This window comes from Astatotilapia calliptera, chromosome 5 (genome assembly GCF_964374335.1).
Source record: "Astatotilapia calliptera chromosome 5, fAstCal68.1, whole genome shotgun sequence".
In the NCBI taxonomy this organism is placed as follows: domain Eukaryota; kingdom Metazoa; phylum Chordata; class Actinopteri; order Cichliformes; family Cichlidae; genus Astatotilapia; species Astatotilapia calliptera.
This window is the reverse complement of record NC_137426.1, coordinates 16,792,045-16,807,526: the sequence shown is the minus strand read 5'-3', so window position 1 is coordinate 16,807,526 and position 15,482 is coordinate 16,792,045. Positions and strand designations below refer to the sequence as shown.

At 43.3% G+C, this 15,482-nt stretch overlaps 1 protein-coding gene and 1 non-coding gene across 5 annotated transcripts; both read left to right on the top strand.

Moving 5' to 3' along the window:
• The first annotated feature begins 1,134 nt into the window (after positions 1–1,134).
• Positions 1,135–14,634, top strand: brpf3a (bromodomain and PHD finger containing, 3a). Of its 4 annotated transcripts, none has more exons than XM_026167601.2 (13): positions 1,135–1,435; positions 4,857–6,380; positions 6,551–6,707; positions 8,493–8,624; positions 8,827–8,955; positions 9,068–9,380; positions 9,501–9,839; positions 10,067–10,600; positions 10,704–10,761; positions 10,881–10,963; positions 11,138–11,235; positions 11,698–11,852; positions 11,966–14,634. In XM_026167601.2, coding segments are annotated over exons 1-13 (3,708 nt in total). In that variant the 5' UTR covers positions 1,135–1,433; the 3' UTR covers positions 12,150–14,634. The 4 variants fall into 4 exon arrangements, with proteins under 4 accessions (XP_026023386.1, XP_026023387.1, XP_026023383.1 ...); XM_026167602.2 differs by having other exon boundaries at positions 1,137–1,435; positions 10,046–10,600; positions 11,162–11,235; XM_026167598.2 differs by having other exon boundaries at positions 1,137–1,435; positions 10,046–10,600.
• On the top strand, positions 1,441–1,512 carry trnae-uuc (transfer RNA glutamic acid (anticodon UUC)). The gene has a single exon. It is a non-coding gene; the product is annotated as a tRNA-Glu (tRNA).
• Positions 14,635–15,482: the final 848 nt, after the last annotated feature.

Here is a 15,482-nt window from a genome sequence, read left to right as displayed (position 1 = left end):
CAGTAGTCTGCTATGAAAAGAAAAAAATGTATTGCTTATTTCCTGTGAGTGTGGTGGTTTTCTCCAGAGTGCTATTAGGATTTGTTTCCTTCTTATACCGAGACAACTTTTCCCCATTTTACATAGACTAATACATAGACAACTATTCAAGCCTACAGTCTGATAAGAATCACCAATAAAACTAGCCCGATGCATGCTTTTAAGTTGTGGGAGGAAGCCAAAGTACATGGGAAAGAAAAAAAACCCCACTCAGACACACTGAAAACATACAAGCTGCCTAGACTGGATTCAAATCCAGGACCAGAAGATCAAAATTTTAGCTGTAATCATGCTTATAGAATTGGGTTTTGTCCACTCAGCTGATGGCAGCATCAATAATTTGTATGAATAAAATGAAATGTGGCATCAGAAGGAGGATGTAAGGTCAGAAAGTTTAGGGAAAGTGCCCAATCTAAGAGTGGGGTGTGAGGATTTGATGTTTAAGGGTATTTACTGAAATGAATAAAAGGGGCTAGCTGCGGGATGCTGGTAGTGAAGAGGTCCAACAAAGTAAACCAACCAAAAATTGAGATGGCATGAGGAACACCAGCAAAGAAAATGAGCAATTGGTAAAAACTGGGAAACCGATTGGGGGCACACAAAGAATTAAGAAGATGATGGCAGGGGAAACTGATGAGGATGGCAAAAAAGATCAAAAACAAAGACAGGAAGCAAATGAAGAAAAAAAATCTCACTATAGCAACTGTGATAACCAACAGAAAACAGGAAGTGGCTATAACAGAAGCACACAAATGCGCTTTAAAGGCTTTATGTTCCCCCGGAGGACACACCCATGCATACTTGATCAAGTCTCCTCTGTCCTTTCAACATGACCTTCTAGGTCAGGTCAGGTCAGAGTAGACCAGGAGGTACACATTAGAGAAATGAAAGAAGCCCATAGAGACATGCAGAAAGGGTCAGTGGGAAATAAAATGTAAAAAATAAAATAAAAATAACCCATGCAAGAGGCTTTGTGTTTTCTTTCGTGCGGATATGGTCTTGAAACTACACATGTGACAAACAAAAATCTATTCAGAGCTGCCAAACGTCAGTCTACATCTGCAGTGGGTGGAGCTCGCTCGGTTGTCATGAAGACGGTCCGTTGGGTTGCCGTTGTGTGCACAAAAAGTATCGGCGTGGCTTTAAATTAATTTAATGAAATTTCCTTCATTTAGCCAGTCATGGAGTAGTATTATTGTTATTTTTTTATTTCCCAAAGAAAGTCGGAATTTAAAATTCACAGCAGCAAGAGAATCGCTCCAAACGGGTCTAAATGAAGCAGTAACAGCTGCCAGTGACTGTCAACAAATCCACTACACCCACTGCGAAGGACTGTGGAGAAGTTTCCTCATTATTTAACCTTTTTTTTTCATCTGCACACATCTCTGACGTGAATGTAAGTCCCATATGGTCTAGCGGTTAGGATTCCTGGTTTTCACCCAGGCGGCCCGGGTTCGACTCCCGGTATGGGAACTCCTTTTCACAGTGTTCATGCTCACGCGGTTAAAAGATCTCTACCAATGAGAAAGGCGATGGAAAAAGTTTCTCCTCGTAAACACTAAGTGTGTTGTGTTTTCTGCTCCTTTCTGTTGTTATAGAATATAATGTTGAGGCATTTTCCTGCTGTTGTTGCTGGATGTTGGAGTTTTTGGCATACTGTTGTTGGACCCCACTTTACCTACACAAGTGCTTTAATTCAATACTTAATTCCAATTCCATAGAGGTGATTCTGTTCATCTGGATATCCTTACATGGATGACTGAGCGTGCCTCAAGCCAAGTCTTCATGACATAGATTCAACAAGGTCCTGTAAACGTTCCTCAAAAGGTTTGGTCCAGATTGACATGACAACAGCAGAAGTTATCATTTCAGTATGGTTGCCAGTTGTACCGCCACGATGTGACTCTCCCATCACTTCCACCTCATCCTCCTAAAGGTGCTCTGTTGGCTCGAGGCTTGGTGACTGTGGGGGTGATTGGAGTTTGGCGAACTCATTGTCATGTTTAAGAAATCAGTAAGCAACAATATTCAGGTAGCCTTAGGCATTTAAAGGAAGAAAGCACTGTTGTGCACACAAACAAGCATAAACACCCATACCGTCAGGATAAAAGAGTAATCACAAATGAAAATAATAAATAGATAGGTAACAGTCCTGATGGTAGCAGCAATGTGTTTTCTTCACTGATCGTTTCTGCTACGAGCTCCACAAACTAACCCGCATGTTCCCCTTTGAAAATGTGGTGAAACGGGTACTGCGCTGGTCTGGAGGAGATGGGAGACAAGGCCAGAAGGCGCGCAATAAATTTCAGGTTGTTTTCCTCACCGCTTCTTTCGATGATGAGCTCTAGAACGAGTCCGATGAGTCCGCTTTAGCCCATCGACCAATCAGAAGTCGGTGCGCGTTGAATGCGAGGTGCAGCGGCGCCCTGTGATTGGCTGAGGTGGGTTTTTTCTAAAGGGGCGTATTTTTCAAGCCATCTTGACTGAATATTTAGCCTCATCCAAGGTACATTAATTTGATATCTTCAGGATTTCGGTGTCCCTAGTTTGATGACCACTATCGTTTGAAAGGTTAAAACCACACCAATGAAACCGGGTCGAGTTTGTGTGTTTAAGCGCAGTCACGGCGGAGAACGGGAGTGCTGAAGATGACGCTGTCGCTCCTGAAATTACCGGCTAGCTAAGCTAACGGCTAGCATGTCTGCCTTGATTGTAGTCTGTCAGTAGCTGACATTTAGCTTGGTGCAGTTTTTCTGTCGGGCACTCGCACTGCAGAGGACGACTGAACAAGGTAAACAACTCTGGTGTGTTTTTTAAAGGGCACTTTCAGGACTGATAGGAAAATCAGCCTTTCTGTCACACGGCATCCGTGTGTCCTGTCCGACCGAGAAACGTTATCACATCGGCAAAGAGACGGTCTTTTTTTTTTTTTTGCAGGGGTCTGGACTACAAAGCAATACCCGAAAACGTTGCACGTTTGCACTCTCGTGATCTAAAGCATTCATGCAATGTAATATGCATTCGGACTCGGTGCATACAGTGCACCTGCTCTCTGGCTGCTGTTTGCATGTATAATTGGGCTGCTAATCAACTTGCAATACAGTCGTTGTCTCTGCTGTTGTGCGCCTAAAATGGCTGACAGATGTTAGATACTCGGGTTGGTATTTAGCGCGCTTCAACCTAACTAGGCACAGCAACAAGGGGGTAGAAAAAAAACATGGTGCTAGCGTTTTATTGGTGGGCGAGACTTGTGCTCGCGTTACGGACTCCCCTTTTGACCAATGGTGAGAGAGGCGAGATGCAAGCAGTGCAAGTTACTGTAGTTGTGTTTGTGCAACATGAGTGCTTACTGTGTTATTACAGAGCACAGCACCCGAGCTGACCCCCTTTTACCCTGTAATTATTTACACAGGAATAAAAAAGAAAACACCAATAAACAGAATAAAGCAAGCTTTTAGGGCAGAATTAATTAAAAAAAAAAACACGTTAATGGATACATAAAACCTATATATTCTCATTATGTCTTTATAACGTGTTTTAGGGGCTTTATTTTTCTTACTCTGGAAATGTGGTGATAAAAATATATGTAATGTGTGAATGCTGGGTGTGACCCTTAATTTACATACACAAAACCACATTAAGAGCCACAGGCATACAAAAACTACTTTACCTGGCAGAGCAGATTATTGAGTGTTGCTTTATATTGGTCGGTAAATTTTGCAAATTATTCCCGAATATCGGAAAAGTGCAATAATAATGAAAATAATAGAAAAATAAATGGGCCCCTGTCAAATTGGATTCATTGTTAGTGCACAATTGGTACAGTGCAACATCAAGTCAAATCACTTTACTGCCATTTGAACCATATACAGGTAATGCTGTACATAAATTGGTGCACCATAAATTACCTTCCACATGACCAAAATTGCAGCCAAAAATTATATGTAACGTTTTGCTTGTCTTGTAGAAATAAAATTAAACAGACAGTTTTAATGTGAAATGCTTTCATTGTTAATCCAAACAACGTGATCTCAGTGACTAAATAAGACCGAGATAGAGCATTAAAAGAATGTATTTTGGGTAGGGGGCTTTTTAGTCTTTATTTGGTAGGATAGTAGAAAGAAGACAACAAAAACTGAACCCAGGCCTCCACATTAGCCATATGCCAAAGGAGTCGCCTGCTTAACCCAGTGAGCTTAATCAGGACCAAAGATGATTTGAAATCTGTAATGGCAGAAGTGGCAGTCAACCAGTAGTTTTATTGTCTGACGCACATGCACGACTGAGGTTCATGATAGTTTCAGCTGTATCGCAGCAGGCGTTTCTACTTGCTTTTTGTACAATCTACTGTACAATATAAAGCGCCTTGAGGCGACTGTTGTTGTGATTTGGCGCTATATAAATAAAATTGAATTGAATTGAATTTTGCAGCAAAGCGTTCGGATCGTGTCTGCACTCTGGATGAATCCTTAAGGGAAGCTGTGTTGTTTTGAATTTTTGCAAATGTGTAGTAGAAAAAATGGCTATTTTGCCTTGTTAGGGTATCAAAATAGCTGCCTAAATGAGTTACCAAGGTGGCTACTGAGTGGCGAAAGTTGCTTGTAGAAGAAATTTGGTGATATGTTGTTTTTTGTTTTCACTAATCTTAATATAGGCACTCTGTTTTTCTCCCCTAAGCTTTTATATCTTCCATGCTCTCCAATGTGAATATACAGCAGCTACAGTAAATCTTTGCATATAATTTCACAAAGTACCAAATAGTGTTGACGCTGCAATTTCAATCGTTGCATTAAACATTTTTCTTCTCTATTTCTAAGGGCGCTAGTGCAAAGTCCCATGCAGAAGACGAGGAGGTGGGAATGCGAGGCAGTTGTTAGCAGACTCAGCATGGGTAGGGGTCGAGGCAGAGGGAGAGGAAGGGGCAGGGGTACATCTGGCCAGTTGCGGCCCCCCTCCCCTTACAGACTGCAGCTCTCTCCATCCAGGGAGACTTTGACATACGCTCAGGCTCAGAAAATAGTGGAAGTGGACCTAGATGGAAGACTCCATCGGATTAACATCACAGATCCTCTGCCAGTTATCACAGAGGACGAGATGATGGCCCAGGACATTGCAGAGTGCAACAGTAACAAGGAGAACAGTGAGCAGACACAGAGTAAAACCAGGACGTGGAGGAAACCCGCAAACGGCAAAAACAGGAGGAGTGGTAAAAACACATCAAACCAGAACCAGCGCTCCAGCTCTAATCAGCACACAGGATCGGCTTTTTCCTTTCAGCAGCCGGCCCTCCAAACACCTCTGCCTGAGCCGACCTTCCGCGTGCTGAGTTCGGTTTCCCCCACAGAGGCGCCTCCTCTCCCGGCAGCCTACTATCGTTACATAGAAAAATCTGGGGAGGAGCAGGACAGCGTGGCAGAGTACGACATGGACGAGGAGGACCTCGCCTGGCTGGAGATGGTGAACCAGAAGAGGGTGTCCGATGGCCATGCATCCGTATCTCCGGACACTTTTGAGCTGCTCATCGACCGCCTGGAGAGGGAGTCCATCTTGGAGTCCCGCAGCCAGGCTCTGTCCCAGAATGCTGTCGACGAGGACGCCTTCTGCTGCGTCTGCTTGGATGACGAATGTCTGAACAGTAACGTCATCCTGTTCTGTGACATCTGTAACCTGGCCGTCCACCAGGAGTGTTACGGTGTGCCCTACGTCCCCGAGGGCCAGTGGCTGTGCCGCTGCTGCCTGCAGTCCCCCTCCCGCCCTGTAGACTGTGTTCTCTGTCCCAACCGAGGAGGTGCCTTCAAACAGACAAGTGATGGGCGTTGGGCCCATGTTGTCTGTGCCATATGGATCCCAGAAGTTTGCTTTGCCAACACGGTGTTCCTTGAGCCCGTGGAGGGGGTCAGTAACATCCCTCCCGCTCGTTGGAAGCTCACCTGCTACCTGTGTAAGCAGAAAGGCAGAGGAGCCTCCATTCAGTGCCACAAAGCCAACTGTTACAGGGCTTTTCACGTCACCTGCGCCCAGAAGGCTGGCTTGTTCATGAAGATAGACCCAGTCCGGGAGACAGGTGTTAACGGCACCACCTTCTCCGTGAAGAAGACCGCTTTCTGTGAGCATCACTCTCCTGTTGGGTCTCGGCGAGACGGGTCTGGAGATGAGTCGGTGGAAGGGAGGCTCGTGGGGGGCAGGGGTAATCGGGGTCAGCGGTCTTATACTCAGAGTCCCCCCTCATCACCAAACAAGAAAGCTACCAAAGGACAAAAGAAGAAGAATTCAAAAGGGTCTGGTGGGTCACGTCGCTCCAATATTCCTGTGCTGCTGGTGCCTCAGATCCCGTCGCACAGGTGTGTCATTTGCATACTGTACAAATTTCCATAGTTTACCATTTGCTGTCTGATTTTAATCTATGTCACAGAGATTTTTACAGATAGCCTTATCATAATGTCACTATCCAGTGGTTATAATGTTAATACTAGTATTTTAATCTATAAACTCTCACGTTGTGTCTCAACAGGCTGAACAAGATCTGCACAGGAGCTGAAGTCCAGAGAAAGAACCAGTTCATGCAGCGGCTTCATAACTACTGGTTGCTGAAACGACAGTCGCGAAATGGGATGCCTTTAATACGGCGGCTTCATTCCCACCTACAGGCCCACAGGACTGCAGAGCAGGTGAGGAGAGACGTCATCAAATGTACCTATAACACAACAGTGACTGTTCAGTAATAACTGCACTGCAGTGGTGTGTAAATGACTGAGCACAAATGAAAATAAACAGTCTACATTTTTAGCATTCACACATGTGACTGCAAACGCAGCACCTGTGGTTTTGCCATCGCTGACCCATGTGACTGTAGTCAGATCTCTCACTTCTGTAAAGCTGGTGTCTGTACTGATAGCAGCAGAAACAATATGTGTCACGTGGAGTTGGAAAAAGGACCCAAGAGCAAGCAGTGTATGAAAAGATTAGTGGAGTTTATTTACAAGGTGTCAGTGGCAGGAACAGAAAACGAATAATGAGACAAACTAACGGAAACCTAAACTGGGAAAACTAAAGAGCAACTAGAAATCCACAGGACACGGGGTGAAAGGCAGAGAGACGCAGACTGACGGAGGATACAAAAACGCAGAGAGACACAGATGAATGCAGAAAAGCGCGGACTTACATGGAGTAATACAGACGAACCGGCAACAGGCAGGAGAACACACAGGGCTTAAATACACACACACCAGTAATCAGGGGATAAGAGACAGGAGGGCAACACAGCTGGGAGAAATCAGAGCTGACGGGACAGGGGAAATGTAAACTGAACACACTCACATCAGACATGAACCTTCAGAATAAAACAGGAAATTAACAGACAGAGAACCAGACAGGACACTGAACTTGACAGGCAGACTCATGAGCAGACACAATAACACCATGGACAGACAGAGGGAACACAGAGAAGTGGGAGCAGGCAGGCAAAGAACAGAAACCTAACAAATGGCAAAATAACAACAGAATACACACTCGGAATGAACAAAAGCATAAGGAAACACAAAACACTGAGTCCTCAGACTCAGGACCATGACAATATGAATGCAGCTGAGTGTTTAAATTATATAAATGACAAAATAAAATGAAATATTTCTATTCTGCTGTCAGTGGAGGATGTAACTGGTGTCTGGGGCCTTCAGAGAGTCTGTTCAGATCAGAATCAGCCAAGTCACGGGAATAAAATCACTTCACACCTTATTCTCCATCCTCACACACTGAAATCCAACATAAGCCCAGACATCACACTTTGCAGTGGCTGATTTTGAATATGGCAAGCTTCCACAAAATCCTTCACAGTTCTGCTGCTGCTGCTGGGCAGTGTGTCGAGATGGCCTGTAAAATGTTGTGAAAATGTGTCGTTAGTTATTATCAGAGATGGCAAAGATGTCCTACGCAATACACAGCTGATAAGAGATGTGTTCACAGTTGCTAAGTTGGTAAATATACTTTATTTCAACTCACGTTCTTTTGGTTTCTTTTAAACTTTTATAACAACTTTGGATGTGCAGCTTGTGTAGATCCTAGGGCTGCACAATTAATCGTTAGAAAATCGCGATTCATACTTACTTACACGCAGCGTCGAGCAACGGTGGAGACGGAATTTCAAGCAGTACAACAACAAAACGTGAGACATTTGTTGTTTTTATGTTTATTTATTGTTTTTATGTTCAGTCTCAACTGTTACAAAGTTGATGTGCAGTTAATAAGTGCAATAAATATTTATACTGGAAAAGAAAATCGTGAGAGAATCGTGATCTCAATTCTAAGCCAAAAAATCGTGATTCTCATTTTATGCAAAATCGTGCAGCCCTAGTAGATCCCCAAAACTTGATGCTGTTCATCTGGACAGAGAGAACTAAAGAGAGACAAAAAGAATAATTATGGTGTTTTTTTAAAGCTTTTTCTATCATTTTCAGAGGGAGCCTGATGAAAAGCTGAGTGCCGCGCGAGAGGAGCTGCGATACTGGCAAAAGTTGAGGCAAGACCTGGAAAGAGCGAGACTTTTGGTGGAGCTCATCCGCAAGAGGGAGCGGCTAAAGAGAGAGCAGGTGTGTTTAAAAGGAAGTCTGAGACAAGTTTATAGACCAAACATTAAATGTTTTCATTTAAGAAATCACCAGCTGATGAGGAGAAATTAACATAACAGTTCGAGGGAGCATGAATTTCTGTTCCCCGCAGCATTTGTCATTCTTTTGCACCCCGCAGAGTGACCTTGTATTCTCCCCTGTGTGATTATGTCACCACACACAGATGAAAATTCAGCAGGCTGCTCTTGAGCTGAAGTTGACTCCTGCGCTGGTGCTTCTGAGATCCACCCTGGAGCAACTACAAGAGAAGGACACAGCCAAAATCTTCTCTCAGCCCGTCAATCTGTCAGAGGTCGGTGCAGTTAGACAGCAGCCTGTTCTGAATGCACTCTTCACTCAGCAGCATGGCTACTTTGACTGTACTGTGACTCTGCTGACATTCCTTTTTTCTGTGATTTGCCGAGGTCCCAGATTACCTGGAGTTTATTACCCAACCCATGGACTTCTCCACTATGCGCACCAAACTGGAGGGACATGCCTACTGTTCCATCACTGACCTAGAAGAGGACTTCGACCTCATGATCTCGAACTGCCTCAAGTACAACTCCAAGGACACCATGTTCCACAGAGCAGCCTTACAACTGCGGGAGGTGGGAGGTGCCGTTCTCCGCCACGCCCACAGGCAGTCTCAGAGCATCGGCCTGGACCCCAGTACAGGCATGCACCTGCCAGAGGCTCCAAACAAACATGGCTTCTACAACTGTACATGGGATGATGGTGAGTTGAGCACGGGACATAGATCACATCTTTTCTTGGATGTAACCCTCAGGCTTCATTTGTTCATCTGGCTTTTTTTTTCTTTCCTCCTTCTTGTTTTTGTGGTTGTAATCTCTGTAGTTGACTCTCTGTTGGACCCAGAGAACAGACTGCACTTAACCACAGAGGAGCAACTAAAGGCCTTACTGGATAAACTGGACGTAGTCGCATCCATGCGTACCAGCGGCGGTCGCACCAAGCGCATTAGGCTGCTGCGCCGAGAGATCAACACTCTGAGGCAGAAGATGAACCAGCAGCAAAGTGCTCAGTCTGTGAATGGCATTGAGAAGGTGGATGAAGGAAAGGAAGAAGAGGGAGAGGAGGAGGAGGAAGACGAGGCGGAGAAGAAGAAGGAAAAGAAAAGGGAGAAGACAAATGTGGAGAATGGACTATTGACAGCAGTGTCAAATCCTAAAGCAGGTAATTAAGCCAGTAATTGTGCAGTTTATACATAATTACTATTACTTATTATTGTTTTTTTAATAAAATTCATAGAGTCTAATTTCTGGCTTTTTTCAGTTTTAATTTAGCAAAGTTAAATTCTCACACTGGAAAATCTGCATCCAGTGAAGATTTTAGGTGATGAATTACTTGTAAGATGAAAAAAAAAATTCTCTTTTACCCAGATGACTCTCCACCTGTGCTAGAGCTTACCTGCCCAGTATCATCACCGCTGCCAGGCGATGCTCCCCTGGAGCCCCCTATCCTGGGCATTGTAACGGGAGGACGAAGGTCACCCGGACGTTCCTACAAACGTCAGAGGTCCTCCCGGAGTGGAAGCAAAAGCCAAGGCGAAGATGAGGCTGAAGTCGGAGAAACGCCTTCTTCGGAACCAGACGCTGTTCACGAGGTCACGCCACTGGGCACGCCTCCAACACTGTCTCTGGTCGGAGTCGGTCGTCGCACGTCAGTTTTGTTTAAGAAAGCAAAAAATGGCGCGCGAATGGTGAAGAACAAGTCCCTTCCACAACAGAACGGTAAAACCTCTGAGGCTAAAAGCAACGGGTTGGATAGCACCGCCACCAGCCCGAATTCACCCAGTGTGAACAACATCACCACATTACCTCCTACCCCAAACGCCTCCCCAGCACCTCCTTCTCCCTCCTCACACCGCCTGAGGTCTAGAGGCCACAGCTCAGAAAGTGAGGCAGACAAACTCCCTCCTCCGCCCACAGAAGGAGGTAAGGACCGGATGGATCACTGCATTACAGATATTTGATTTTCTAAAGAAAACAGGGGGAAGAAAGTCTGTATTTGTCACCATGTGGTTTGTGGTGTTGCTAGGCCTGACAAATGGAAAGCACAGCTCTGCAGAACACGATGAAGACGACTCCAACCTAAGGTGAGTATGAGTAGGACAGGAAAAACTAGTGCTGAACTGAAGCATGCATGTTTTTTTCCATAAATTTGACTTGAATTTAAAAAGGTCCTTCTTGTTTTGGTTTCCACTCCTCTCTGCAGTGTCTCCCCTCCCAAACGCAGTCGGGGTAAACCTGCTTTGGCTAAAGTTCCTAGCAGCGAGAACGGAGACATCTCCGGATCTGGTGTGTATCACGAGAAGACAAAACACAGTGAAATGGCTCTGTTTTCTGTTTAGATTAGTAATTTATGAGCCTACACACATAAAAAAAATACACATTTCATTTTATTCTCAGTTTGGGCTCAGGATCTGTCATGAATACAAATTAATTGCATGTATTGGGATATCCTGTTCACAGGAAAGTCTACACTTCTGTCTTTAGATAGCGAGACTAAACTTGCACCACTGGACCTAGTCTGGGCCAAATGCAGGGGATATCCATCGTATCCGGCAATGGTGAGGATGCATTCAATCTTACACTCCATGGTCTAAATCAGGGATGTCAAACTCATTTTACATCGCGAGCTGCATACAATGCACTTTGATATTAAATGGGCCGGACCAAAAAAAACTCCTCTTTCCATCAACCTAAACAAGTTTCATTACTCATTATAAAAATGGTTGTAGATGGTGTTTACTTATTACTAAATTAAACTCTTATGTGGTGATTTTCCACTCTCCCATTTACACAAGCACTTTCTTCTATGCTGTAGTGCTTTCTGTCTAACAATCACCCACATGGCACGAAGGAGCAACCTCCTAAACTGCAGCCACCCCACATTACTTGGGTGTAGTATGATTGGAGTTTTTGTCGGGCAGTCTCCTGCCCCCTGGCCTTATGTTTGACAGCCTTGGTCTAGATAAACGTTGTTCCTGTGTTGCTAAATGTGCCGTATATGACATAATCTGCTGTTACAGATTGTTGATCCTGACATGCCCCAGGAAGGACTTCTCCACAATGGCATACCCATTCCCGTGCCTCCTCTGGAGGTGCTCAAACTTGGTGAATGGAGGCAAATGGAGGAAGACCAGAAGCTCTTCTTAGTGCTCTTTTTTGACACCAAAAGAACTTGGTGAGATTCACACAGTCAGGGATAAACTCATGTTGAATTTTAGTGTTAGTCTTTGTCACCTAAATTTAAAACGTAAAATGAAAAGAAAAAAAAATGTCCCTCTTCATTTTCAGGCAATGGCTCCCTCGTAACAAACTACTGCCGCTGGGAATGGACGACACTGTAGACAAGCTGCGGTTAATGGAAGGCAAAAAACCCAGCGTTCGCAAGTCTGTGCACACTGCTTATGACCGAGCTATGGTACATTTAAACCACGTGAGAGGAAATCTTAACTTCACACCCTCCAATTTTATATAAAATTTAAAAAATACAATTTATATAAAATTTAATTTTAAAGATTTTATCATCTTAAATAAGCTGCCTGGTTGTGTGTACAAAGCTTCTTCAATGCTCTTAAAAAATTTGGGAAAGTAAAACAAACGCTTCCCAACAGGTGTAGTATTTGAAGGTTATCTGCATAAAAAGTTTTTTTAAAACTGATTTTTGAAATGAGGAGGGGAAAAAGTGCTTTTTTGTAGATTTACTTGTTCATTTATTTGTGTACGTTTTTTTAAAATTGTTTTCCACAACCACTGTTGCTACGTGTTCATATAAAGATTTTATTTTAGGCCAAAGTGAGTCGAGACTTTCGTGAGAAAAGTGTAATTATTTAATCGTGAATGGGATTTTCTTGATTGAAAATATATTTAGATTGTATTTGCCATTGAAACGTCACTGTGTATACTGAAGTGTGAAAGTCCCACTTAACATTCACGTCATATCTGGACTTGGACAGCTATGGACACGGGTTTGTCTTCAAGAGTTCTCTATAATAACAATAATAATATCATTTGCATGTTGTTGTTTGCATGTTGCAGGTGATGTATAAGCTGCTCCTTCAGATCCTCTGTTTGTTCAGTTACTATGAGTTTTGTTCCATTAATATTCAGAGAGATAGACTGGTGCAGTGTTGCTGAAGCTGTCGGTTTATCAGTGGACCTTATTTTCCCGCCCTCTTCTACAGCCACAAGCTGCAGGTGGTGAGATCAAGATTGTGGATACAAGTGGTGGTAAAGAGCTTCCTCCGAGGGGTTTTTGGATCTCTCTTAGCAACAAGGAGAGAAGCTCCTTTATTCCAGAGGAGGTCGGAGTAGCTTCTTCATATTGAAAGGAGCCAGTTGAGGTGGTTCAGGCATCTGTCATGACGCCTCCTGGATGCCTCTTTTGTGAAATGTTTAGGCCACTTCCAACTGGAAGGAGGACCTGGACACACGAGAGAGATTAAGAATGTCTCAGGGTCTCCTTCAGAACAGCTGGGAGTGGGAGGTTGGGGGGGATCTCTGCTTAGACTCGTTTCTCTGACCAAGATAAGCAGCAATGCATGGGAGGATAATATTCATGGTATTACATCAAAGCCGTTACTGCAGGCATTCACATTGAAATTATATCAGAAGGGGTGCAAATAACTTTTTCTTTTTTTTTTGGTAACATTTGACTCCGGGACTTTGTTTTTCATGTGCTCATGTTTATTCAGCAGTTCTGGGAATTACTTGGTGCATGCACGATAACCATGCATCATTTGTTCTCTGACTGATATTGCTGAGCATCTGGCTACACCTGAATGCTGCAGGTAGTTGGAAGTCTCAGTGAGCTCTCTCGCTGTATCCTGTAATCTTCCAGTCATTCTTGGATATATATTTATATTTTTTCCTCCTCCTTCCTGAAAAGGGTCACTTCAGAGTCACGTCACCTGAGTTGAATTAAAAAAATATATAAAGGGAATTTATCTGTTATAACAGCGTTTTATATTTGAGCACAAAATTAAAAGTTTTTTGAAATAGATTTTTAAAAAAAAACTTTTTCAGGGATGAGGCTTAGGCTTTGGAAACGAGCACTAAAAATATTTTTTTATTTTACTATATTTTGAAAAACAAATTGAATTGAGCATTAAAGGAACAAGTGATTCCATTTGCTCCGAGGTCCCAAACTCTCAGTCCAGCTATGACGTGTCGTTGGTGAGACTTTAGAGTGTTTACTTAATTTTTCCATATTGTGAAACTGTACGGTGATATGAGAATGTCGGCGTACCCGGTGCAGCTACCTGGTTAGTTAGATGTGAAGTCACTACAGAGGTGAGATGATTTGTGGGGGAGGGAGGGGCAAAAAGAAAAAAGTCTACTGCGATCCTCACTCGAGAATTTGCACTTGAATGCAAATGTGGCTGAGGAAACTTGAAAAGCACAAATGGTTACTTTTAAGGATTGGATTGGTGACTCCTGGAGCCATATGTGTGGCAAAACCTTGTGTGTGTGTGTGCGTGCGTGTGTGCGTGAGAGTGTGTGTGTGTGTGTGTACAGCTTATACATACATGTGTACAACCTCAGTGTAGTAAAAGTGCATGTGTATAGTTTTGTAAATATGTAAATGTATGTTTATATCGGCTTACATGAAGTAATTTAAGGAATGCAAAAATCGAGTTTAGATTTTAATTTATAATTTGTGGCAGTTGAGAGTGTTATTTAAAAAGTTAAATATTGAAAAGATTTATGTATGATGCTACGTAGCTCTTTGTAACAGTGATGGTATTCGCCAACATATGGAACATATTCTCTAAAAGCGAGGAGGCACAAGACCTTAACTCTGTGGGCAGAAGCTGCTGCACCTGCCTGCAAGTTTTGTTCGTTTTTTTTCCCTTGGTGGCACAGGAGATTTTTGATCTTGTCATTTAAATTGTATTGCAAGATCTATAATCTGCCCGAGACAATATTTTCTCACACAACAATAAATGCTGTTTGAAACAGTTTAATGTGCGTAGCGTGTTTTATTTTTATTCGTTTTAGTGAATTAAATGTATTGTTTGAAGATAAATCTAAATGGAAGTAAATCATCTACTAAGACGTCCTTCCACACGGCTAATAAATATATTAGCAGTGTGTAGCACATTTCTACATTGTAGGTACGTACTGAAGACATCAAATATATGAAGCAAGATTTATGATAATGTAGCAGAGAAAAAATTGAAATCAAGTTAACAGCACCTCAGATTAGAGCCCAGATAAATGCCACACAGAGTTCCAGTAGCAGACACATCTCTACATCAACTGTTCAGAGGAGACAGCGAATGAGGCCTTTATGGCCAAATAGCTGCTAAGAAACCACAACTAAGGAAAAGCAACAAGCAGAAGAGATTTGTGGCCCAGAAACACAAGCAATGGACATTAGACCAGTGGAAGTCTGTGCTTTGGTCTAATGAGTCAAAATCTGAGATGTTTGGTTTTGCCTGTCATGTCTTTGAGCGACGCAGAAAAAGTGAACGGATGATCTCTACATGCATGATTCCCACTGTGAAGCATGGAGGAAGTGGTGTGATGGATGCTGCTTTGCTGGTGACACTGTTGGGGATTTATTCCAAATTGAAGGCACACTGAACCAGCATGGCTACCACAGGCATCCTGCAGCGACATGCCATCCCATCCGGTTTGCGTTTAGTTGGACCATCATTTATTTTTTAACAGGACAATGACCCCAAACACACCTCTGGGCTGTTTAAGGGCTATTTGCCCAAGACGAGTGCTGCCGAATGGCCTGGCCTCCAGAGTCACCAGACCTAAAACCAATCGAGATGGTTTGGGATGAGATGGATCGCAGAGT

Coding starts and splice junctions, on each gene's coding strand:
- brpf3a (XM_026167598.2), top strand. Junction 6,708..8,492: donor CCCACAGGACTGCAGAGCAG/GTGAGGAGAGAC, acceptor TATCATTTTCAG/AGGGAGCCTGATGAAAAGCT. Junction 9,840..10,045: donor AGTGTCAAATCCTAAAGCAG/GTAATTAAGCCA, acceptor TCTTTTACCCAG/ATGACTCTCCACCTGTGCTA.